The sequence below is a fragment of the Homalodisca vitripennis genome, chromosome 6 (assembly GCF_021130785.1).
Source record: "Homalodisca vitripennis isolate AUS2020 chromosome 6, UT_GWSS_2.1, whole genome shotgun sequence".
Taxonomy (NCBI): domain Eukaryota; kingdom Metazoa; phylum Arthropoda; class Insecta; order Hemiptera; family Cicadellidae; genus Homalodisca; species Homalodisca vitripennis.
The window spans coordinates 106,051,523-106,078,441 of NC_060212.1; the positions used below are offsets into that span (position 1 = coordinate 106,051,523).

Genomic DNA, 26,919 nt, shown 5'->3' on the forward strand with positions numbered 1-26,919 from the left:
GCGGTTTTGACAAATGTTTTGCTTCCTTTCAATACTCTTTCCACTAATTATGACCTCTTGGCCATAGTGGTACGATATTACTGTGAAACCACGGACACTGGACTTTACACTTCATGTAATTCTTATAAACTTAAGTTTGTAAAGTTTTAAAGATAACGAAAATTACGCATCACAGAGAGGTAACTGATTAACAAGTCTAAAGGATCAAATCGTCATATTTTATTTCCATCCCGTTACCCCACAAAATGGAAGGTTTGATTTTAGAATCACAATTAAAAATGCGTTCTTTTTAAAACCTAACAAAAGCATGATATCTTTGGTTTCTAGCTCCCTATTACAGATCTAGACGTGTGATTTTCCAACTGCAGCCTTATCGCCAGCGAGGACAAAATGGTTAGAGAAGTGAATGTCTTTCGAGCGAATGGGAGTGGGATAACTTTCTTAAAAAATAAAGTCAAGCTACGAACAAAATAAGCCATTTATTGTCTTTCTATAACATTAAACAACTATCCTCAATCAAATTTACATATAGCTTTCATATATCCCGTTTAATGACAAATCTTGTTACGTTAACAAAATTATCTTTATTTTAGGTTTATAGTTAATACTTTTCGTTATAATAATTCAAAAATATAAAATTTTATCTATATATAAATATCACATTTCTATTCAAAATAATCTCATCTGTGTCGGTAAACATATACCTTTTATCAAGTTCTATTTTACCTGTCATTGAAGTCGTCTGCAACAAAAACAGTGTAACACAGAGCTAAAATAAAGAAGGTACCTAAACTGTTTTGGCTGACAGAGCTGTAATAAATATTGATACTGATACTCATAATAGCTATAGCATATAACTGAAAATACATAAGTTTATTTCCAGGAACATTTTGTTACATTTCAACATAGGCAATGATATTACTATTTTAATATTAATACGATGATGATATTGCAAAATATCATCAAATAGTAGTTTTATTATTCTGTTTTCTACATATAGCGATATTAAAACATTTCATCTGTTGTGAGAATAATTACTTGGTCTTGTATTAAATTCTTGGTCCGACTGTTTCATTAAAATTTGTTTTAATACAAATGAAGATTATTTTCAGGTCAAACTAATTGTTTGAATTGCTACTTACGTCTATAGTAAAGTTAGGAATAAATTACATTTTTGTAATAAAAATGTTGATGAATTATGTTAGGCATAGATTGTTTTATTTATATGTTTATTGAAAGTATAAAATTATATGTATATAATAATACTGATGGTAAATGTTCAAAAGTTAAAATACAAATTGTACAAGACACGCAAGTGGTCTATACTGTATGTATACTAGTATATGTTACTGCTCATATATAAGGGAACAATATTTTCATAACATCAATAAATTATCTTTGTACAGAAATCCTATCATTTTTACTTGCTCTTTACAAAATAATTACGAACACAATGAATAAAATTCATAGTCTTTTCCACTTTCAACATAATTTACTGGCAGTCAGGAAAAAGCCTTTCGAATGAATTGTAGAGGCTGATATCACAGCTAGAGCAGACCGCACGAAAATAGCCGATGACGGCTGGAGAATCTGAAACCTCCTCTACATCTCGTGTTGCCAGTTTTCCGTGCTTGAAAAACTTCTGATCTGTCTCAACACCTGTTGTCATAAACAAACATAAGCAGCTGTTACTGTAAACAAATAAACTACATTTGATTCCACTCATTTGTTTTGTAAACAAAATATAAATCAAGTAGACAGTAGTGACAATATCACATGGTGGTCTCCAACAATATGACACTATTGACTCAAATATCATCAGATATTTTCATGTGGTTTACAATAGTGTTCACTTTAACGAAACACATTTACTGTAATACGGTTACAAAGATACAGATAATAAACAGAGCATGGAATGTTATCAAATCAGCCTTAGAATAATGAACACATAACGTTAAAGCTAAGGTAAGTAACTAAGAGGATGCTAGGGCATTAGAGAGGGAGCCTAGAGACATGCCGAGGCAATGCTCGGAGCCCATAGGCATGAGTAGCTTCTCCCGAGGTGTGTAATTAGACTTCTGACACTGCAAACTCAGACCTACTGCGAACAGATTGTTGTTTTCAATAGTCGAGAAAGACCTAGTCCTGTCTTTTATCTGGGGTAGAACGTGTCTTGAAGCGAACGGAGAGGTGGAAGACGACCGTGATTTTGAGACTCCTTGAGAGTCCTTGTCACAGAGGGATTTCCTCTGAACACTGTCCCTCACGATGGGGAGGCGTTCAAGGAATTCCTTTTTCTGGGGATGCGCTAACTTTTTCACTATTTCTTCGACCGTTCCATTTTCCACTTTCCAGTTTATCCCCCTCTTCACTCTGTTGTTGACGTCTTTATCCCTGAGGACTTTCAGCTTCGTCAACATTTCCTCGCAGTTGGCTCTAGTCTTATCGATCCTCTGCTTCCAGTCGTTGAGGAGGACGTTGGTCTGAGCTGCTTCCGTGCTGCGCTTCCATAATCGCAAATGGTTGGATTTGTTGTAACGCGTTCCTGCTCTGAACAGTTTTGGAGCGAGGTTCTCTACAGGTTTGCAACATGTTGCGTGATGGGACTTTTTCTTAGCCTCTTTGGATTCAACCGAGGATTTATCTTCTTGACTTTCTTTGGTCACCTTTGGTTTAGAGCCACTTTTACTAGACTCAGTATCCTGTTTTGTCTTTTGAACTTCCTTGTCAGATGCCATATCAACCGTTTGAGTACTGATATCTTGAACGGTTACAGGTTTATCACTAATTTTGACCTCGAAACTATTTTCTGAATCAGTGGAATCATCGTCAGAAGATGATAGTGAGTATGATGACGGTGAGGTGGGTAACGCAGATTTGCTCGAGTCTAGAGGTACGGTCAGCTGTGTTACCTCAGGCTGCTCTGTCAACTTGGAAGATAGATCTTGGATAAAACTCTTAATGGAGTTCGTACATTTGATGCTCAGTTGTAGGTCTGTATCCAGAGAAGGCTTCCTTTTCCGTTTGGTCTTCGGGCTCCGTTGGATCTTGGTACCTCGCACCGTGAGGTTCATCCCCATGTAGGGCTGCGGCGGGGATATGTGCTGTTTGTAGACCATCTCGAACATTCCTGTGTCCGCTTGTTTGTTGTGTCTCCGATCAATCACAACTGCAAAAACATCACACATGTTCAGTAACATTCAAATGCTAACAAAGATTGCTTTTTGAAACTTACATTTAAATAACTTTTCTATCACTGTACATTATATTTCTTTGATATTTTTATTGTATAAGATATTTGAATAAATGTAACTTTAGAATTTGGGGGCAACATTTTCCTTCATAGCACTAAAGTTACCTGTTCTACACTTCTTTCTTCGTCTTAAAGTAAACTATATGCCCTCAAGCGTACAACGCCGCATTGACAAGGCTATTAAAACCAAATTAATTTAACTATTGTATTAGCGTTGAAGCTAATAGAACATTTGCTTGACAGGAACTAAATTTATCGGCTCAGTAAATAGGTACAACGGAGTATCTAAAGTCGTAATTAGTCTTGCCAACCAATAAAAATATACAGTAATCTTATCACATGTGCTATTGTATCATGTGATAAAGTGTCATACGATTGTACAAAGTATGTTTAAGTATATTCTCTGATTTCAGTTTAACAAATTTTGAATTTAACTTTTATCTTTTAACTTTGACCTCCAAACTCAAAAATCGAGTTCTTCCTTTGAGCAAGAGAAACCGATGAACCAAGATACCAATCTCTAGAAGCAAGAGTTATCGCACTGTTAAACAAACTGTTGAACAGAAACGAAATGATTATACAAAGTACCTGACAGGTCCTCAGGTAAATCAGATTTAGACATAAAATTTCAATGTTTGTTTAAGTTTTTAATGTTTCCATCATTTACTTAAAGTATATAATTTTGTTTGAGAAATCTCCTGCCAGGGCAAGAAGGATTAATAGCAAACCTTTGATTACATCCTCAAGACACTGTGAGCACATCCTGGCGGTGACGCTGGTGGTGGGAGACATGCAAGGAGACGAGTTGATCTCGATGAGCCAAGGCACCATGTCGTCAGTCAGCATGAAGTCCGCACCGTACAGCTCGAAGCAGTTCTTGCGGTGTTCCATGTGTTCTTGTGCTGCTAGAAGAGTCCCAGTGATACTTTCCCTCATCCCGGGATAGATCACAGTCTCCCATAGATCGGCTTGGCCTATCGTCCTGCACATTTTTATAGTTCAGTAAGATCTTAATATGATGAACATTAAAATAAAAAAAGAAAATATTTTGGTATAAAAAATATGGAAATTATGCCTTGTAGGCTGATATCTTTGATGTAAGAGAAACGTGATCTAGATTTTATTATTATTATCACGCATATGATTTTTCATTATTATTTTGGATGTTTCCATTCCTATATATACGATAAGTTAAAACTTGCCTGAGGTATGTCTGAAAGGTGTAGCAGTCCCACATGTTCTCGTCGGGTAAGGCCTGATCCCGCTTGGCATTCTTGTACTTGCACTGTACTGCGTTATTACTCAGATGTACAGACTCGTGCATGTTACTCAAGGAGAACAACTGGGAGCAGAACCTCAAGTAGCTCTCCCTGCAATAATCAGTTATTACTCAGATGTACAGACTAGTGCATGTTACTCAAGGAGAACAACTGGGAGCAGAACCTCAAATACCTCTCCCTGAAATAATCAGTTATTACTCAGATTCACAGACTCGTGCATGTTACTCAAGGAAAACAACTGGGAGCAGAACCTCAAGTACCTCTCCCTGGCAATAACCAGTTATTACTCAGATTCACAAACTCGTACATGTTACTCAAGGAGAACAACTGGGAGCAGAACCTCAAGTACCTCTCCCTGCAATAATCAGTTATTACTCAGATTCACAAACTCGTGCATGTTACTCAAGGAGAACAACTGGGAGCAGAACCTCAAGTACCTCTCCCTGAAAAACAGTTATTACTCAGATTCACAGACTCGTGAATGTTACTCAAGGAGAACAACTGGGAGCAGAACCTCAAGTACCTCTCCCTGCAATAATCAGTTATTACTCAGATTCACAGACTCGTGCATGTTACTCAAGGAGAACAACTGGGAGCAGAACCTCAAGTAGCTCTCCTTGCAATAACCAGTTATTACTCAGATGTACAGACTCGTGCTTGTTACTCAAGGAGAAAAACTGAGAGCAGAACCTCAAGTAGTTCTCCCTGCAATAATCAGTTATTACTCAGATGTACAGATTCGTGCATGTTACTCAAGGAGAAAACCTAGGATCAGAACCTCAAGAAGCTCTCCCTGAGAAAATCAGTTATTACTTAATTGTACAGGTAAATCAATGCTGACTTACAACTATATTTCTTCTCATCTATCGTTAAATTGTGTAATGTCCAACATTTATTTTGATAGTTTTGAATATTATGATTTAACTTAAACTGAAATAAAAAGACTGCAGCACATTAATAAGACTAACTATAAAACTTGATTATTGTACGAACGTCATAATAATAGGTTGTGAGTCCCCTTTTCTTTGCTTTTAAAAATTAAAATGATATGGATTGTTATTTTTCGTATGGATTAGAATTCTTTCTAATCTTTGGGTTCCTTTGTATGCTCCTAGTAATTTTCTTTAACCATAAGTCTTTAAAAATGAATGCCAATCTCTGGAGTTATAAAACCCAAGTACGTACTGTAAAATTTCATTCTTATGTTCAGGCATTTGGGCAAAATTTAAATACATAGTTATATCTAGTAAATTTATATCAAGGAACACTTTCTTTTACCTTTTCTATCTTAAGTAAAGTTATATTTTATAATAATTAACCTACAACTTTTAGGGCATCACTTCAACATTTTTAAAACGTTCCCAAGCTATACCACATTGCACCACCTTATTAAGTCTGATCCTGGCGTAGTATAAAACAGGTACACTAATTGTCAAATCGGCCTTACTTGTACATCCAAATTGTCAGTGGATATGCACTTGTAACTAGAAACCATTGTCGGATGTCAAACTTGGTGTTGTAGATCAGAAGAGGCCTTTCTGGAAAACAAAATAACAACTCTGAAAATCATTGTTTAAAACATTATTCACATTTCTAAATGTTTAGACATATTAAAATTTATAAAGAATAGTTTGAGATAGTATTAGTTGGAATAATATTCTCGTGAAATTTTGTGAAATTTATAAATTCAGCACAAATTCAAGTAAAATGTGACTGTACCAATATTCATAGACACATTCTATAGTGTAAATAGAAATTCAATGTCTTCTTATATCCGTTTCTTATAATATCTTGTTTGAATATTTACTATTTTCACGTATATAATCATGTTTTACATGTATTTGAATTGACTATTAATATAAAATAGGTATACGTGCGTTATACATTCATTATATCTATTGTTACTGAACATAATCTATTACTGAATATTGATCAAGCAACTAATTCAGTTAACAGAATTGTGTCTCTCAGTATTTATATATTCTTGTCAGTTAAATTAACTTAGGGTTAAATAGGCATATAATGTAACGCATGATAATTCGGGAAGAGTTTTACACTATCAGCGTGTAATAACTTAATAACTGCTATTGATTTGTTGTATTCTGTATCTTTGTTTAAAGTATGTGTTTAACGATGGAAGGTTTGTTCGGTAATTTTCCTTTGTTATATGTTACAAAAGGTTTAACACAACGCTTCAAGGATTGGAATCTATCCTCTTCGTCACGTGGGGTGAGATATTAATACATACAAAAATAAAGAACAGGAGGAAAAGAAAAGGCTCTAACCAACTTTTATATAACTACTGTAACTAACAAATATACCTATATATTTCTGGATGACATATCTGGGATCCTTGGAATGCAGAGTTCCGATGCGAGAAACGATGTCCTCAAGTTTCCTCATCACTTGGATGCCTCGGCCGCGGGACTTTGCTCCGGGCTTGACTATCCACAGGTTACTCGTACCGTCCAGCTGCATCTGAGGCCAGTGAGGTCTCATCGACTCTATCGTCATCTTGCAGCAAATGTAGATGGCCTGCAATGTTACGTACTCAGTCTATAAATAAACTTATGTACAACAACTGGACAGTAACATCGAAAGGGGGGACACGATTCGTGAACTTGGTGTGCTCCTCCTGATCTCTCCCAAGGAGCACAAATCGATGATAAAGTGAAGCGAGCCAGGCATCTTCAGGGATTTGTAACTAGAATTACAAAAGGCATAGCCAGCAGCAGGACCCTCAAAGTTATATACTGCTCCCTCATCAGGCAAGTTCTAGATAGTTACATGGTTACCCTTCCATGATCGTGAGGATTGTGGGAGTGTGACAAGGTCTACGGTACAGGCATATCCCAGTCGAAGAGATGACAGTGGACGTGAAATCTGACAGTTGCTCGAAGAAAGATTCAGGACGCCATGTTCTTGTAAAAGATCTTGAAAACTCCCTCATCGATTCTCCACAATTACTCGAGAGAATCAACCTGCGGGTGCCTACTGAAACCAGGTCTCAGGAGCTTTTCGTCACAATCACACCTAGATGCACGCCCCATTGTTATAATTTCTTGTTTAGTGGATTGTTCAATTTTTTTATATAATTTCTTTGTTGTTGTAATTTTCTGTAAAATGATAAACCATGGAAATAAATACAATTATAAATCATGTAGTTTAATAATTATGAAATATTGAATATTCAATTTTGTGTCTTTTAAGAGTATTAGAACATTACATCAGAAGACAATAGACGTGTGTTTAGAACGATATTGCTGCATGATTTCGTGACTAACCGTGGGGTAAAGTCTCGGTTAACAGATCATCTTTGAAGCCTATTACTCGGTAGGCTAGCGAAATTTCTCATCTGTCTGCTTGGGGACTGTAAATATTTATTTTCTTTGTGCTTGCCTGCCTGTCTGAATATCCGAAGGATATCTCAATAATTAAATATTTGACATTAAATTTTGCATGTACCTTCAGAGAATCCTGTTACATGATATGTAGTCTGACGTACTCCCACCTTATTTGTGTTATAAGTGTTAAAAAACAAATATTTTAGGAAGTTACAACAAATGGAAGGTGTAAAAATTATGTACTCTTTGCATAGTTTAAATACTACAGACTAGTAATAAGTAAACCTCGTGGATCAATCAGGACCTCAGGAATGATGACTTCAATAAACTATAACGTTTAAGGTTAAAGGTATATTGAAAACGTCTGAAATAGGATCATTTTGAAGTGCTAGTTATTAGTCAACCTTTCAAACCGCTGTACTTAGTGACGAGACCTAGTAAGCTCAGTAAGACTGCAGTCACATTCATAAAGAAAGAGTTACAGTGTTCCTAAACTTCTGCTTCCCTGATACTCTTAGAAGTTTAGAAATAAGATATTTTGTTTAGTGACGTCTGCAATGTATGTCTTGCCCATAAAAATCTAGAAATAAATTATTGATATATTTATATTTGCCTGGATATTCACAGTTTAATATGTCGTAAACGATGTAGATATATGTTTAACAAAATCTAGTTAATCTCTAGATACCTGGTCGGAGAATTATCACATCATAATATAACCTAATGTTGCAAAACAAAAGTAAATAAGTTATAACACATGCCGATTTTAGTATAAAGTATCGTCATGCAATGAAAATATTCTAATGCATCACTATTATTTTTAATCTATAATTATTTTCTAGGATTTCGTCTTGATGAATATAAAGACGATAAAAGGTCTTTTCAGCAAATAAGAATAACAGTTGACTGCACACCCTTACCCGTATCATTACTATTAAATATTTCATCTTTTGGAGTATGCATGTATTGCTGTATGACTGGTAGTATTGCAACTCAAATTTGATAAATGCTTCATATGGTAGAAATCTGTCACAACTCACACACATAGTACGGGTGTATAAGTTTCGTACCTTCCTCTGGGTGTCCGTGGCCGGCAGGAAGTTGGCGTGTTCGTGGGCCAGCTGGTAGTACCACGTGAGGAACTGGTCCCATTGGTGGTCCCAGACGTGCTCGGCCTCCTTCACGTCGATATCCTCGTGTTCCCGCACGCCCACGAACTCCGTACATCGCCGAGCTGCGAACTCCACCGCACACAGTGGCACCTGTTCACACGTCGGAACAGTAGCAGCAGAGAATTCCCAACCCTTACTTACAGCCGTTATATTATATTGTGGTGTCATCGTTTGAGATTTCTATTTAATTATTTTTGGGATTCCTCTGAAACTTGGTACTGGGCAGTTTGGACGTAATGTATATTTTCACTAGTATGACATGAAGGAAATAAACTACTAACGATTATTACTTTTAATAAGAATCTAAAAGCCATTCTCTGTCATTTATAGTTTTCAAACGATTACACATAAAATTAAACTTTCACGGTATGTTTTCAAATCAATAGAATCTACTGTTAGTCACATTCAAAATTTGTAGGAAGATATGGGAAGGGCCCAATACAACCTCCAATAAAAATAACATTTTTGAATAATTCTCACTTAATTTCATATAAATAACAAGGAGAAAAAACGAGAATTCTGATAAATATCGTGGAAATTAAACTTTATTGATATCTTTGTATTTATTATTATCAGTATCATATCAAGTACCTATTTTCAACTTCACATTAAAAAAAGGAACAGCTACTTCTTAAATTTTTTATTAAGGTAAACTACGAATAAGTAATGGTTTGCGATAAATGCTTTGAAAACATTAAAACGGCATAAATCCATTTAAGAAATTGTAATGTCCGTTGCAGTGATTTGATTTCTATTTAGGAGACACAACGTTTTTAATTTGTTGCAGAGAGTTTTTCTCTAATTTATTTTAAAATGCCATGCAAACTCCGTGTGTTACACACTAACACTTTACCCGTTTACAATGTTTCAAGTGAAATGTTTAGCCTATAAAAGAAATACAAATAAAGACATCGAGTTTGTGCGAATTCTTAGCTTTCTGTTCAATTTGTTTTATTGTGTTTAATGAACAAGAATTACCTCTATAAAATTTTGAATTTTTAATGTGATACCTCTCAACGTTTTGAATATACGAGTATAAAAAAAGTCCACTCATGAAAACTTATTCCAAAGATATACTTAAGACCGGAAGAGGGCACTTTTCCAGAGGACTACTTATCCCCCGTGGTCCACCACTATATTTCCCCTATCCAAACCTAACCAGGTTTGATGAGGAAATAATAAACTAATAATTTTGATACGGTTCCGAAAGTTCCCTCACTATAACACAAACCTAGACGATCTACTTACACTTCCACCCGGTCTACTCTACACAATAGCCGCTCAACGACTCCGACACAACCTCCGCTCTACGCTTGCTAACCTAGGCAGGAATCATCCTACCAGAACCTGTCCATTAGAATTCCAGATAGTAGGAGGCCAAATTCAAATCTATAGTGGCACTCGCCGCATATGTATTTTTTTCTGTTTTGATGTTGAGTTTTGGGGGTCATGAACGGAGAAAATACAAAATCTCTCCAGGAAACTCCGTCTTAAGAGTGCAATTTTGCAATGAGCAGATTTCTATGAAATCTACCTAATAGACTTAATACAACGTTTCAGGAAGTATTATCAGTTCTTTTCTTCGGGTGTAGTCTAGGTTAGGAAACTTCAGACTGCGATTTATTAAGGAAACCATTCACAGGGAAACATAAACGGGTTTATGTTTCCCTGTGTTTTAATGTTTCCCTGTTTCAATCATCACTTTTTTGTGATCGGTTGCTCTTGGTGAATGTGACACACGGGTTCATAGTGACACAACGGTTCATTGTGACACTTCACTTCTGTGTGTTCTGTGTATTTTTGTAAATCTAGCTATTTAAACTCTGTCACAGAAGCATAATACTCATTCATACCCTTTGACTGTTGATAAAAATAGTCAACAAATCCTTATTCTATTATATAGGAACCAATAGAATTGATACTAAGCTCGCAATTAAGGGAGAACGATTAGCAATCATGTCACACTCCCGGAGCACCAGATCATGATAAAGAATTGCAAGAATTATATAAAAGTTATATAATTAAAACAATATTTACGATACCGGTTTTAAATTTAAAATTCCTCTCATGACATAAGATGAAGCTGACACATAGGATATTTTCTACCTCAAACTAATTATGATTTATACACCAAACTTTTAGAGCTGGCTTTTGATTGGGAAACCAAATCAAATTATAACCAGTGAATAACCTCATACACTTCACTGTGAGCTTATTGAACTACCTTTAGATCAGCAAACAAGACGAGCTTAATAGATAAGCTTTGTGTGTTGCCGTGGTTGCTTTGTATTTCGTCACTTCTTTGTGATTGGTTGCTCTTCGTGAATGTAACACACCGGTTCATTGTGACACTTCACCTCTGTGTGTTCTGTGTTCCGTGTTTCTCGATAACTTCTATTTGCTCTTAACATTGTGTCTACCTTTGCACAGCAGAAGACCAGATTTTGCATAATGTCTCGAAATATCTTGTCTGAACTATTTTAATTACATGTATGGCCTTATCATCCTATTAAATCATTCATTGCCCACGATAAACCTTCACAGGGACACTTTTAACCTTAAGGTTGTCTAATAAACGGTTAATCCTACCTTTAACTTGGTGAAATTGTTTCCTTTTTTCGTGCTTTTAAAAACCCCATTAAACAACTTGGCACAATTTTAAACACGGTTTTCAGAGGCAATCTATTTTGTCTGTGATTAACTGTCTCTCAATGTAATTTCTTATTTTTGTATATCGCTACTCTGGACCTAATCACATTGGTAGACAGACGATCATCTCAAGAACTTGATACAAGGCAAACAAATATGCAATTCAAGCTTCCTAATAAAGTCACTCCTACACGACTCTAAAATTTTGAATCTTTTTATAAATTTCTAAAACCTCCGTTAAATTGATTTGGGTCACAACTTTATTCATCGCAACACGGTACAATATCTTACCGAACATTAGAGACTATTAGAAGAAATATATTTAATAAAGAAATTTTGCTAGCATGCAAAGGGTATAGTTAATGAACATAAATCTAGAGTAGATGTACTGTAGTACACGACCATGCCAGGTCAACTGTATAAGTAAATTCCGTCGGGGTTTTTTGAATATGTTCCTTTAATATGGATCTTTTTAAAACAGGATATAACAATAGTGTTAGACAAAGAAGCGTTTATTTTCAATCACATATCTGCAAAATGTGAAATGCCTTGTAGCTCGAGGAAGGATATGATCTCTGATCATTTTATGACATCATAGAGAGCCTTGTTTTCTACATAATAAGCTATGTGTTGCTTTCCAAAAACTAAATAGTACGAGTACTATAATTTATCCCAGAAGAACACCACTAGGATTTCGTTCTTTACTAAAAAGATTTATATATATATATACATATGCCAATCTTTTCATGGGAAAAACTAGAAACAGATTTTCTCAACAGTCAAAATTACAAGCCTATATTTTGGAAACGTTTTATTGATGACATTTTCTTTATTTGGACACATGGGAAGCATAATTTAACCAACTTTTTAGAACATTTAAACAATTTTAGCAAATTAAAATTCACATTTGAGACGTCTTCAACATCAGTCAAATTTTTAGATATGGAAGTATTTGTTGAAAATGGACATTTAAAAAGCAAAATAAACGTAAAACAAACGAATAATTTGGAGTATTTAAACTACGACAGCTGTCATCCAGTCCATATAAAGAAGAATATACCAAAAAGTTTAGCATGCAGAGCTCAAAAATTATGTAGTAATACAAATGACTTTGAAAAATACATTGACGATATTATGAACGCATTCTTAAGAAGAGGTTATCCACGAAAATTACTTAAAGATAAACTTAATGTAAAAAAGAAAACACTACATTCTAAATTTGAAAACAGTGATCCAAAATTAATAGTTCAATACCATCCAGGGCTTCACAAAATTAATAATATTCTTAAAATAGCATTTAATACCTTACAAAATTCTAGTTCAACTAATGATATTTTTAAAACAACTCCTAGAGTAATCTTTAAAAGACCTCCTATTCTTAAAGATATATTGGCCAAACCTAAATTACCAATGACAAACACCAATGAAAAATCAATACCAAAACAAAAAGGATCACATCCGTGTAATAAAACCAAGATGTTTGATTTGTAAAATGTTACCAAATTCTTCAAAATTCACTAGTAGCAAAACACGCAAGACATATCCTATCATCGGCAACTTGTCTTGTGAATCTAAAAATGTGATTTACCAAATTCAATGTAAAAAATGTCCAGCAGATTATATTGGCTCAACAACAAATACCTTGAGGACAAGAATGACAGGACACCGATTTGATTATAAACACCAAGATTTAAAGAAAACTGTCGTGACTCATGGTATAAATCACAATGAAACTTTTGAAAATACATATTCAGTCAAACCTATTCGGCAAGTACATACAAATTCAAACCCAATTTACCTCAGAACATTAGAACAAGCACACCAATTGGTTTTAAAGAGCAAAATTCCACATGGACTCAACATCAGATAACTTAGCCAAAAACGACTAAATTTTAAATCAACATATGGAACAATTGTGTAGTTCATGTCATCTGTATTTATTATTATTACTTATTCACTGTTTATTTACTTTCGTTTGTACTGTTTTCTTTTATATTTTTATATTTTATACAATTTTTGCACCTGAAGACGGTTTCACCGAAATATAGTGCCAATGTTTTAAAAACACTTTGTTTTAATTGTAAAGTAATTTACTACAAATAATATATATATATATATATATATATATATATATATATATATATATATATAATTTGGTCTCACTGGCTGCAACCTATGAAATAAGACAGGTCATTTGAGTGGAACTACAAGTTTCTAACTGAGGCAAAACATTTCTAGAGTTAATACAGTAACATTATTTAGGAATTTAAACTATCCATAACATTTCTAATGAGCACTTTATCAAATATTTTTATAATTGTTGAAAAATGTAATCACAGTTAAAAAATGTCTTCTTTAAGTGAATGAGTTCTTATATAATTACTATTTATAATATTATTTCTTTATAAACTATTTTTGTTTTTAGAGTTGAAGGACAGATATTCCTTCCTAAAGATAAATTGAATTGCTTGATGAATTGACCCAACACATAATTGGTAGTTAAACACGCGCGCGCGTGTGTGTTTAACTACCAATCGGATTGAAATTTTAAAAATGACGTTTTGGAAACATTTTACAATGTTTTATTTATGTCATCATCGTGGGCACTCGTTGTTGTTTATACACATTTTCAAGTATTAAAAAAACTCTTCACCTGTTTTTATAAATATATAAGGTTTAATTTATAGGCGTCATTAAATTCTGAATTCTGTTGGTGAGCCATTGTTTTTAAAAGACTGTTCTTTATCTTTCAACTTACTAAACGGAGCGAATTTTCTACAAAAGATTTTTGGATAAATCGTGCAGTTGATGCAGTTGATGACGTCTTCTATGTATTGACGGAATGCAAATGTTCTTTTTCTAGAATTTAGTTAATTTATTTGTTTTTTTATGATATACTCTTGAATTATATTTTGGAGATTTGAAATTTAGCTTCCAGCATTACATCAGGACTTCCCGTGCATAGTGGTCAGAATCAGAGACACTGGACTTTTTGAAACAATAGTAATAAAGCTGTCAATTACCATTCTAACTCCAGTTGGGAAGATATTAAACTATTTAATACTGAAATATAAAAGAACTCTTAGTTACCAGATATTCATAAAATACATGTACGGTTAAAAGTGAAATGTAATTTGTAAGCAAAATTATTTTACGTCTTGCTAAGCAATATTATGTCCGTCGTAAGTAAGGCAGTTAAGTAGGTTCTGGCTACGGACAACTACTGTATTATTCAAGTACTCCATTACTGCCTTGGTTTTAATATTTTACGGGTAAAGTTTTATAGTTTATTATTAATCATTTTTATAAATTTTATAATGTTTAACCTAATTAAATTAGTTTCAAAATAACACTAAACTTCTAAACAAGATGAGGTTACTATTATCTTACCTTGAACCCCATTTAGTATTATTATTGTTTCAAACGTTATACTGCTAAAGTAAAATATGTTTTTGATGATACTATAAAACTAACAGTAGATAACTATTTGAAAACATTAATAATATAACAACAATTCTGTTGCTGAGGGCATTTTACCTGGTTTTTACATTCCCTCACGACTGAAGAATAATCGAATAACCCCGAAAGACATTAATTTGGGACCATTACATGTTATAATCCCAAAGTTTGTCGTTATTTTTATCACAACGTGGAAAGGTGATTAGGCTACAATGCATCCATATTATTGGTTTAAAAAAATTTGAATGTCAAATGACATTAATATTATTTTTTTGCTGACTTAATAAATATTTTAATATTTATTAACTCTGAAGGACATAGAATAGTATTCAGATTTACATGGGACGTTTAACTTTGCCGATAACAACTCTGTCATTACAGACTCAGATCACCTAAATTAAATCCCAAATCTGTTTTGAATTCATACTCTCTCTACCTTGCCGTCCTCATGGAAGATATCGAGCTGATCGCGGTCTATGGCGTCCACCAGGAGGTGCAGCAAGCTTAGGCACGCCGTCAGTCGGAAGTCCATAATGAAGGCGTTCAAGTCATCCTCGTTAGCGATGTTGTAGCACCGCGGGAACAGGGTGTTGGAGACCCCTGCCTCGCAGAACCAGTGGGTTTGCTGGAGATAGTTACACAGCCCGACCTGCAACACAGTCCATTAGAAGGTGTAGCTAGCTTAGGCACACCGTCAGTCGGAAGTCCATAATGAAGGCGTTCAAGTCATCCTCGTTAGCGATGTTGTAGCACCGCGGGAACAGGGTGTTGGAGACCCCTGCCTCGCAGAACCAGTGGGTTTGCTGGAGACAGTTATACAGCCCGACCTGCAACACAGTCTATTAGAAGGTGTAGCTAGCTTAGGCACACCGTCAGTCGGAAGTCCATAATGAAGGCGTTCAAGTCATCCTCGTTAGCGATGTTGTAGCACCGCGGGAACAGGGTGTTGGAGACCCCTGCCTCGCAGAACCAGTGGGTTGGAGACAGTTATACAGCCCGACCTGCAACACAGTCTATTAGAAGGTGTAGCTAGCTTAGGCACACCGTCAGTCGGAAGTCCATAATGAAGGCGTTCAAGTTATCCTCGTTAGCGATGTTGTAGCACCGCGGGAACAGGGTGTTGGAGACCCCTGCCTCGCAGAACCAGTGGGTTTGCTGGAGACAGTTACACAGCCCGACCTGCAACACAGTCCATTAGAAGGTGTAGCTAGCTTAGGCATGCCGTCAGTCGGAAGTCCATAATGAAGGCGTTATATTATCAGAGAAAATATTCCAATTTCACACGTTTATATCTTTTGATACCCTCCCATATCAACCTCCTCCAAATCTTGCGTGGCTGACGTTAGATTTATTTCTAGACCAATATAGCCTAATGTGTTTCAAGATAATCTAGGTTGTGTTCTAATTCAGTGTAATTTGACTCTCGGCTCCTAGGCTATTAGGTTAACATTGGAACTATGAAAGACCGTGGAGCAAAGTCCTATAGTAGGATGAATCTACTTAAGTTACTTCTAGAGTGTAACACTTTTCGATTGATTCAAAATATGCATATCAAGTAATAGTTTTATGTGTCTAATATTAAAAAACAAAAATCAAGATTTTTTTTAAATAATACAGATGTAAACGCAAAAAAGTACATTACATTACACTGTTTTCAAAAAGTGTAAATTAAGATTGAGTTGAGTAAGGGAAGAAATAGTAAACTAAGCAAATCTTTAATTTCATTTCTTTGTAAGTATCATGTAAATAAAACTCATTAAAACTTTCAGACATATGTTGAAATTGATAATTTAGCAACACGGGTATGATCACAATAAATTAGCTCACTTTAGTAGTGAAGTAGACGCGGGGAAAGCGGCTGACAATGGTCGACTTGCTGAGGTACTTCCAGTCGATGTAGTCACCCATAGCCCAGATGAAGTTGACGGGAGAATCTCGGAGAAGACGGGAGATCAGCTGGGAGTCTCGGTCAACAGACTCTTCAGAGGTGGGTGTCATAGGCGGCCCGCTCCCTAGTACAGGGTTTAGTGAGAAGACAAATTCTCATTACAAGCAAGTATAAACCTGTTTCTGTAACTATCATTATCGATTTCGGATGTGCAATTAAATATTTGACTTGTTAGTTTCAATCTATAAATCTTTAGTTGAAACTTTACAACTGTATCCAGTAGTAAGCATTTTTTATGTTAAATTTTACAGCTGAGACTGTTCTCCCTTTCTATTTACGAACACATCATATATATATATATATATATATATATATATATATATATATATATATATATATATATATATATATAGCTTGAATAAGCCAGAAACTCCGACTACAACAATATTTTGAGAACAAAAAGATCGTTATAATTATAACAGTACTAGCTGTTACCCGCGGCTTCGCACGCAATCCTAGAACCAAAGTCCTTATATTTCTTAGTAAAAGCAATTATGATGTAATATGATGGGAGTGCTATAAAAATTTTAAAACGTAAGTAGGCAGACCAGGGAGGGGCAGGGGGTGGGGGGTAGGGGGGGTAGGTAGGGGATATCAGGTAGATATTATTTAAGTTCGTGGTAAATAGTATTAGAGTTTAACTTAATATTATATCATGTTTGGCACGTGTAGGAGCATTTCTGGTTCTAATTAATTATATACATAACGTTACAGCTGAATCTGCCTTGTCATCCCGATGAAGAAAACACAAATCTCAGATCACACAGGTCTCGGAAACTTGCTTAGGTCAAAAAGCGTATATTTCCAGTCCTTGTCATATATTTCAGGTCTAAGATATTTCCAGTACTATAATAGAGTTTGCCTTGTTGTTCTGACGAAGAAGATATATATATATTATATATACAGGGTGTATATTATGTCTGGAAACACCCAAATATATCCTTTAATAATTATAAATATAAATTTGAAACCTCTTACAATCGTGATAGAGATTGGTCATCTACTTTTTGGAACAATGTTTTTGTTATGTCACACCAACGGGGGACGTCCTGCCGAGGGTATCGTGAATATTCTTAATGGAAGCCTATACCTTGTGATACATAATTTTAAAGGTAATAGCTTACTGAATTGAATGCCACAAACCGCATCTCAAAGGAATTATTCTATCAGAAAATAGAGCATTTTTAGTATTGAAAATTTACTGAAGTTCAACAATGTAATTTTAACATGGTTCTTGCCACAAAATGTGTTACACTAATTTTTTAGCATTTTTTAAATGTTCAATTAAAATAAAATAAACAATTTATTTTTAAGCTGGTTTCATTAGTACAAATTTACCAGTTTTTTATTACAATGAATAAAACTTATGAGTCACTTTCTCTGATTACTTATGAATCTGTACTTGGTGTTTTCCCAGTCAAGCAGGAAGGTTTAAAGAGACAAAGGTCACTAGCCTATGAGAAACATTATTGTGTTATTAATCATCTGGTCTACAGGTTTCAGTTTGTTGAGCATGGAGCTTTCACTAGACAGGTCTAAGCTTGGGAATTACAAATGGACAAAGGTCATATCATTCCTGTCGAGTTAATCAGTGTCTCTGAAGCATTGCTGTCAACAAGTTATCTAATTACAGTAGTTCAGTTTTTATTTGGCATTTTAATGGAATTGTGTCAAAGAGAACGAATTACTCTGTTGATGATGCGAGGATATGGCGATCGTCAAAGATCTTATCGGGAAGTTTGTAATTTGTTTAAATGACACTTTCCAAGAAAGGAATCCCATAAGTGTTTCAACAATATCAAAAACTATTGAGCGTTTTGAAATGACAGGGAGTGTACGTAATCGGCCAAAGTCGGGTGGGATACAATCTGCAACAGATGAAGAACATGCACTAGATGTTTTGCAAACATTTATTGAAGACCCACATACATCGCTCAGAAAAGCTGCACAGCAACATGATATGCACCCTATGTCTGTGAGTAAGATTTTGAAAATTAATAAATACAAACCATTTAAAGTTCATTTAGTCCAACAGTTAAGTGAGGATGATTACGACAGAAGAGTTGAGTTTTGTGAACTTGTGATGCGCAAATGTGATGACAATAGAGATTTTCTGACCAACATACTATTTTCTGATGAGGCAACTTTTTTCCTAAATGGCAATGTTAACAGGCACAATTGCCGTTACTGGGCTAGTGAAAACCCACATTGGATTACTGAGTCCCATTCACAGCAACCACAAAAACTGAACGTATGGTGTGGGAAATTTTAGGTAACAAAATTGTTGGACCCTTTTTCATCAAATGGAAATTTAAATGCCGAACTTTACTACAATATGCTCCAAAATGAAATAATCCCAGCTATTCAAATTGCATCAGGAGAATACTTTGATAATGTATGGTTTCAGCAGGATTGGTGCTCCACCCCATTATGGGAGACAGGTAAGAGAGTATTTGGATTTAAGGTTTCCTCATAAATGGATTGGCCGAAGAGGAGAAATCGAATGGCCTCCAAGATCTCCGGATTTGTCACCAAATCGATTATTTCCTATGGGGTCATTTAAAATCCAATGTTTATAGAAGAAAGCCTCATAATTTGGAAGACCTAAGAAACAGGATTATAGAGGAGATTGCTTTGATAACTGAAGAAATGTTAGGCAACTCTGTCGAATCATTTTACACAAGATTGGCTCATTGTCAAACCGTAGAAGGAACACAGTTCGAACAATTGCTTTGACACCAAATGCAGGTAAAACGTTTGTTGTAAGACTTTTCTAACAGCATACATTTATTTTTTATTTGTAATAAGAAATCAATAGCATAAGTATTTCCATAATTGTACTGTAATAAAAACTGGCAAATTTGTGCTAATAGAACCAGCTTAAAATGAAATTTTTGTTTTATTTTAATTGAACATTTAAAAAAATGCTAAAAAATTAGTGTAACACATTTTGTGGCAAGAACAATGTTAAACTTACATTGTTGAACATCAGTAAATTTTCAATACTAAAAATGCTCTATTTTCTGATAGAATAATTCCTTTGAGATGCGGTTTTGTGGCATTCAATTCAGTAAGCTAATTACCTTTAAAATTATTTATCACAAGGTATAGGCTTCCATTAAGAATATTCACGATACCCTCGGCAGGACGTCCCCCGTTGGTGTGACATAACAAAACATTGTTCCAAAAAGTAGATGCCCAATCTCTATCACGATTGTAAGAGGTTTCAAAATTTATATTTAAATTATTAAAGGATATATTTTGGGTGTTTTCCCAGACATAATATACACCCGTATATATATACTTACGTAGGACCGAGATGCCTACTTCGGTTAAATAGTGCCTACTTAAGACCATTTAAATTTACTTAACTACACAGTCACAGTGTCACAGTTTAGCTTGCCATATTGCCTCGATCAAATTTTATATACCTTCGATTATCTAGTTCTCGGAAATCTACTTTGGTCAAAATCGTGTTAACATAGTTGAGTTTGCTAGGACTGAAAAGCCTATTACGACCTGGGGGGAAGTCCTACCTACTTCTTATGTACTTCCGGTATAAGGGGGAAATCCTTATTAAGGTTTTGCAATATACCAAAATAATCATTATTAAACTTTTGCGTTATACTTGTTTTTTTTGACTGTAGCCAGGGAAAGAATGAATCGTTAAAGGTATGTTAGTATTCATTTCTCTGTTTTTCCGTAAGCCATTGTTAAAATGTAATATCATAATGTCAAGGAAGTCCACCAGTTTAAAGTAACTTATGTGAAAACACTCATAACTTTGTTCATTAAGGTTAGTTTTATAACAGTATTTAATGCATTAGATGATTTTAATTCGTCACTAGCGCAATCTGGAGTTAAATTTATATATTAATGTTTTATTTACTATCTGCATTACACTACCGATCAAGCAATGTTTACTTATTATTGATAAAATTTAAATGTAAAAAGATGTTTCAGAAAGTTTGTCGAATTATAGCTGTCAACAGCTGTCAAAATACGTTTCGTTCTTATCATAACATTCGAATGTAAACAAACTGATTTTTTAATTTGAATTCGACTTTATTTGGTGAAATGAATGTGTTATGGGTGGTAAAAAGCACTCTAAATGTTAATTCAGACCAAAAGCTATACCTGTTCCAAATTTCAGCACAATCCGTATAGCAGTTTCAGCGTGATTCGAGGACAAACAAACCTCTAAACATTCAAACTTTCGCATTTATAATATTAGTGGGACTGTATCCTGTTCTCAAGTAAGTAATTATTAGAATACACAAACAAATGTTATAAACTATTATATAAAAATCACATAAAACATGTATAACCGCTTGTACTGAAAATTTACATGGACATTCTTAGGAACCCTGGTTAATAAGTACATTCCGTTATGAAAAATCCCTCCGGAATACGTCACACTGTTCTCAAAAGTTGTGAGAAATCCCATCTTGACTTTCAAAGTTGTATTTCAGCAAACAAATGTTATTAAATTGAGAGAGCCTGTTAAATGTGATCAAATGTCCTGTGTATACATTATTTAATGACCATAGCCATAGGATTAATAAATGAAACTATTATTATAGATTTCTTTGCATTTATAGCCTTGAAAACATAAAGTAAGCTTGATACTAACAAAACTTCTTGTTTACGTTTTTTCTTGAATCGCTGTTCAGCACAGAGTTTTAGATAATAATCCTATAACTTTTAGGAAAAATATACTTCAAACTGTACATTTTGGCAAATAATACGTTGCTTATTCAGTACTGTAATGCAGATACCAAAGACAAAGATTATTACATTTTTTAACATGTGATTCACCAATGTAGTGGTGAATCACATTAGTTAGTTATTGTTAGTGAATCACAAGTTAGTTATTGTTCAATTAACTAACTACATCATGAACCGAGCTGTACGTGAAAAGAAAAGATTTATATTTGGTACAACGCAAAACCCAGACATTCTTTCCCAGATTCAGAAGAAACTTTGAAAACACTGATAACACATACCTTCCTCATCCTTGCCGACTCCAGGCCTGTAGGAGTACGGGGCCGGAGAACGCTGCTGGGAGAGAGCGTCGAAGTTCTGTACCCAACCGCGAGCTCTGAGAGCGTCCCTGATGGATGGGAACTTGCCCAGGATGGTGAACGTCTTGTGGTGCTGCAACAGCACAGGCACGCGAGTCAACAGCACTAATGCGTGGCAACACGGTATTGATCCAACGGATTATAGGCGCTCATCAACGCGGCAACAACAAGGTCAAACACCTCCTGGTATCCCTCGCTCCACTGCGAGCTGGTATTGTTGTCAAACTGTCACTGTCACTGTACAGTATGTTCCGATAATCTAATCAGGTCTATGTGGTTTCATTCTGACTATACATTACACGGTGACCACCACATTCGTTTAGTTTTATCTGATTCATGATCATGGAACTTCATTTTGGAAAATTCCATCTTACTGTTACTCTACCACAGTATTTTCGATTATTCAAAGTAGCTACCTGTATAATTTAGACTTTGGATTATATTTTTGAGGCTTTACCAAAGTATTTAGCGAAAAGATTCATACACTTCATTCCATAAAATACCTTAAACTCGTGTTATTATTATAATTTATTATTCTAGTGTTAAGTTACTATTTTTAGATTTAAATATTTACCGGATAACTCTCTTATAGTTGGGTTTTACTACTTTTGAATACTTTTTTCTATTTTCACAAAACTCAGGGTTTTTGTCATACAGTTAAGTTGGAAAATAATATGAAAATTGTTTACTCTATTTCATTGTACAACAGTTTGACATTTATTCAGGGTCTTCTTTATAAAACTTTACACTTGTAATATTGATGTATAAAATTAGCAAATTTAAAATATTTCGAAGAAAACTTTAATACACCTTAATACCTAATACCTTAGTAAACCTTAATAATGTATATGTATATATAAATATATATGTATATATATATATATATATATATATATATATATATATATATATATATATTTATATTTATACCGTATTAAGGTTATATATTATATAATATTAAGTTTATAATATTAAAAATTTACCACAATTGTATTAAACTATTATAAATTTACTGTATACAATATGAAATTGAGTGGTAGAGAGACAATTAAAACTATGATAACTTGGTTTTAAAATTGTTAGTGGTGTTATACGTGTCCTACGTATACAAGGTTTGTTCACAAAATATTCTTCTTTAACTTTTTTCTTCATTTAATAAGTTTGGAAATTTATTTTAAAATACAGTTTTCAGACCACTGAAAACTGTTGAGGTTAGGAGCTTACCTCAACAGCTTTATCCACAAGCAACTTGAGACTCTTGAGCTTGGTAGAGTTGACGCTACATCTGGAAGCTCGACTCTCCGCACTACGGCGCCGCTTGCGCTGCTTGTCCTCACCACCTCCAGTCTCCAGGAGAGGCACCACTGGAGTTTCTGCTCCAGCACCGGGCGTGTCCAGGACATCTGTTGGGACCTCGCTGCTCGGGGTCCTCTTTGGGGAACGGCAGTCCTCGGCAACGTCCGAGGTATTGCCGGACTCCGGGGGGACCGTGGACTCCGCGGAGCCCGAGGGGTCCCAGAGACCGCTGGAATCAGGTCCAGGGTCCTCCATGTGAAGTCACCTCGATCTCATCCAGCCATGTTTCCTAGAGAATAACAAATACTACATCCTTGCTAGGATTTAAATCATCTTAAAACCCTTGCTCAATTTTATAGCAAGCATATTATAAAAAATAAAATACATGTCGATCTTAAGTGGTAATAATAAAGATCTTATGGTAAAGAAAATCTCATATCCAAAATACGAATTTCATAAGCTGTTATTGGATTTATCGAGATGGATAAATAGCAACTTCAATTATTTGAACCAAATACTTTGACATTTGTAGATGGCACTAGAGCTTTATATCACTATTGCCCATTTTGGAGAAAAGGTTCGGTTTTGTTTCCTAGAGAGGTGTCCTGAGTTTCATTTTCTATCTTATCCATTAAAGATTGAGCAGGATCCATCCGTACTTTTAATTTAATTAATTTCAATGGGCTGCCATTTTGTACTAGGTTGAAATAAAAAGCACCGTTCTTCTTCTTTGTGTCTTTACATTTAAACATTTTTAGCCCCCCCCCCCCCTCCCTCCTCCAAAGTCCCATTTTGGGGAAATGGGCAAAGGTGTAACAGTGACTAAAAATTTCACTTCTATTTTCTAGAAAGGTATCCCGAGTTCCATTCCTCCATCTTTATCCATACTTTTAACTCGCACTGTATGTTAGTAGGCAGCACTGAACTAACAAGTTTAGTAGGGGAGGGACCGTGGCACCCTGACCCACTGAATTATTAACTACCCCAGTTTTACTGCCACTACGCTCGCCGCGCCACGCCTCACAGTTTCCACAACTTGTAGAGAAAGCAATCAGCTGTTCTCGTGTGAGGTGTCACGCAACTCTCGAGCCAGTAGCCAAAACAACCCCTCACTCCAGTTGCACCCCCCCCCCCACCGCAAATCTAACTCAACTCCTTACCGAACAAGTTCGATTTTTAGCGACTACAAGCGACTGAGGGACCGAGACTCATCTGTGCTGTAGAATTTGAGAAGACAACTCTAACAGTAACTACCTAACTAATAAACCTAGTAGAGTCTACCACTTACTAAAACCCTCAAATTTACTTGATTTACTTGCGACATTGCTTCTATACGTGGAAATCTATCAGTTCGATGTTTATACAGGAGCGTTGAAACGGTCTAATATCGTCTGTACTTGTAAACGTAGAAACATAAAAATTTGTACAGTGTCATAAGGCACAAAATTATTGTGTTGTTATGTTACGAACAACTAAAAATTAATAATAAACAATTAAACTAAATAAAGCAACTTCCTTAATTTATGCCGAATTTAGTTTACTTTTAAAATCTTTGAACCGCCACCATTGTAACGAATAAAGCTTTTGAAGTGCGGTGGCGGCATACTTCTTTGCTTGACTATCCCTTTAAAATGATGTGTATATCAACCTATGCTTACTTTAAAGGTTTTCTACTGACTTCTCATGGACCATTCCCATAGAAGAACATTAGAATATTGATTACATCATAAAGCACGTGTTTGTGTACAGTATGGGATATATCTCTCGTTACGTTCTGTCGGATCCTTCTGAGAGTATTTTGTTTCCTAATTAAAACATCACCAAAAGCGTTTGGCAGCAATATATTACCTACATACATTAATAAGCAATATTGATGAAACGGTGACTGATTCTTAAGCTTGGTTTGTGTGAGATTAATATTTTTATTATTATTAAAATTCCTTCTTTTATCTACTTAAATGACCTGGATAGTAAATAATTCTGTTTGGCGACCCCGCACTCTATGAGCGTTTTGGGTAACTAGGCCGTGTGTAGATTCTACGAGGTGCTGTTACCTAGTGAGAACTGTACAGAACTGAGTAGACTTCAATACCTCCCGAAGTAAACTGAGTACATACCAATAGTATTTTATTTATTTTACTTAAATTCTACTTTTAAAATAGGTTACTTTGTTTTTTTTTCGTAACAAGACAATAGACACTAACTGCTAATGTAAAATTCTGTTTAAAACAAAAGTGCAAATCAACTTTCGTTAGTTTTATTCAAATAAACTTGTCTCCGGCTAAAATCAATAGGGTTGGTTCGTGGCATAGAGATTTATTACAATTTGGAGATATGTCACAATACATGTAATATAATTATTCTACTGCTTCAGACAATAAAAATATTGGTTTTATGCATTATTATTATTATTTTTTTTATATCACGCCAATATATGTCATAACAATTCAAAACATATTTAAATAACTATTTAATGCTTATGTACAATTAGGATGAATGCTATACATCACTAACAAAAAAATTAAAGACACGTTTTCCGCCTTTACATAGAAATGTAAAAAACGTTTTAAAAAATGTTATTATGTTAAATGGATAAGTTAACAGTCAACATTTAAAATATGAAATCGGAAAAAAGTAATTTATCGTTAACGAATCCGTATATTGCAAGAGCATAATTTTATCATGAGACTAAGTCAGAAAGTGATTAAATTTTTAAATTGTGCTTACTATTTTCATAACACCAGTGTTGGTATTATGAAAATATTTGTTATCTCAAAACTTTCTAAAGAATACCTACGCTTTTTTTCCGTGAGAATTGTAGGCTATCGTATTGACTTGTACGATATTTTCCAAACAAGTTCCTCATATTATCTCAGTTTTATGACAGCGACCCGAAAAATAACACTTACAGAAAATCTGGCTTCTACTTAAATAAAATCAGTGTTTTTAACACAGTCAAAAAATATGAAATGTCTGATCCACGTGAATACTGTAGACTGAGCCTCATTAATCAGTGTTGAGTCCCAAGAACGACAAAGGGTGGTTAGACCCGAGATCCTCATAATTGAGGTTTCCCACCTCGAGGCCAGATGACGCTTCACTCGAGTGAACGATTATTGGATAAGCCACTACAAAGCAGAGCTCTCTGCAAAGCTGAGAGGGCTATCAGGGCCACTTTGTCTAACGAAAAACATCTTGCCACTCGCTATTACGTCACCACAAATGAGGTTTCCCACCCCGAGGCAAGATGACGCTTCACTCGAGTGAACGATTATTGGATAAGCCACTACAAAGCAGAGCTCTCTGCAAAGCTGAGAGGGCTATCAGGGCCACTTTGTCTAACGAAAAACATCTTGCCACTCGCTATTACGTCACCACAAATGAGGTTTCCCACCCCGAGGCAAGATGACGCTTCACTCGAGTGAACAATTATT

At 35.0% G+C, this 26,919-nt stretch overlaps 1 protein-coding gene across 1 annotated transcript in view; it reads right to left on the reverse strand.

Annotated features, from left to right (window-relative positions):
* Positions 1-460: 460 nt before the first annotated feature.
* LOC124364676 (tubulin monoglycylase TTLL3-like) overlaps positions 461-26,919 on the reverse strand; it is a 50,556-nt gene continuing 24,097 nt past the window's right edge. The window contains exons 2-11 of the mRNA XM_046820338.1: positions 23,414-23,774; positions 22,112-22,262; positions 16,985-17,169; positions 15,594-15,806; positions 8,948-9,139; positions 6,855-7,068; positions 5,981-6,071; positions 4,456-4,623; positions 3,982-4,235; positions 461-3,169 (exon numbers count right to left, since the gene is read on the reverse strand). Of these exons, the coding sequence (XP_046676294.1) occupies positions 1,974-3,169; positions 3,982-4,235; positions 4,456-4,623; positions 5,981-6,071; positions 6,855-7,068; positions 8,948-9,139; positions 15,594-15,806; positions 16,985-17,169; positions 22,112-22,262; positions 23,414-23,740 (2,991 nt within the window). The 5' untranslated portion in view covers positions 23,741-23,774 and the 3' untranslated portion in view covers positions 461-1,973. The remainder of the gene's footprint in view (positions 3,170-3,981; positions 4,236-4,455; positions 4,624-5,980; positions 6,072-6,854; positions 7,069-8,947; positions 9,140-15,593; positions 15,807-16,984; positions 17,170-22,111; positions 22,263-23,413; positions 23,775-26,919) is intronic.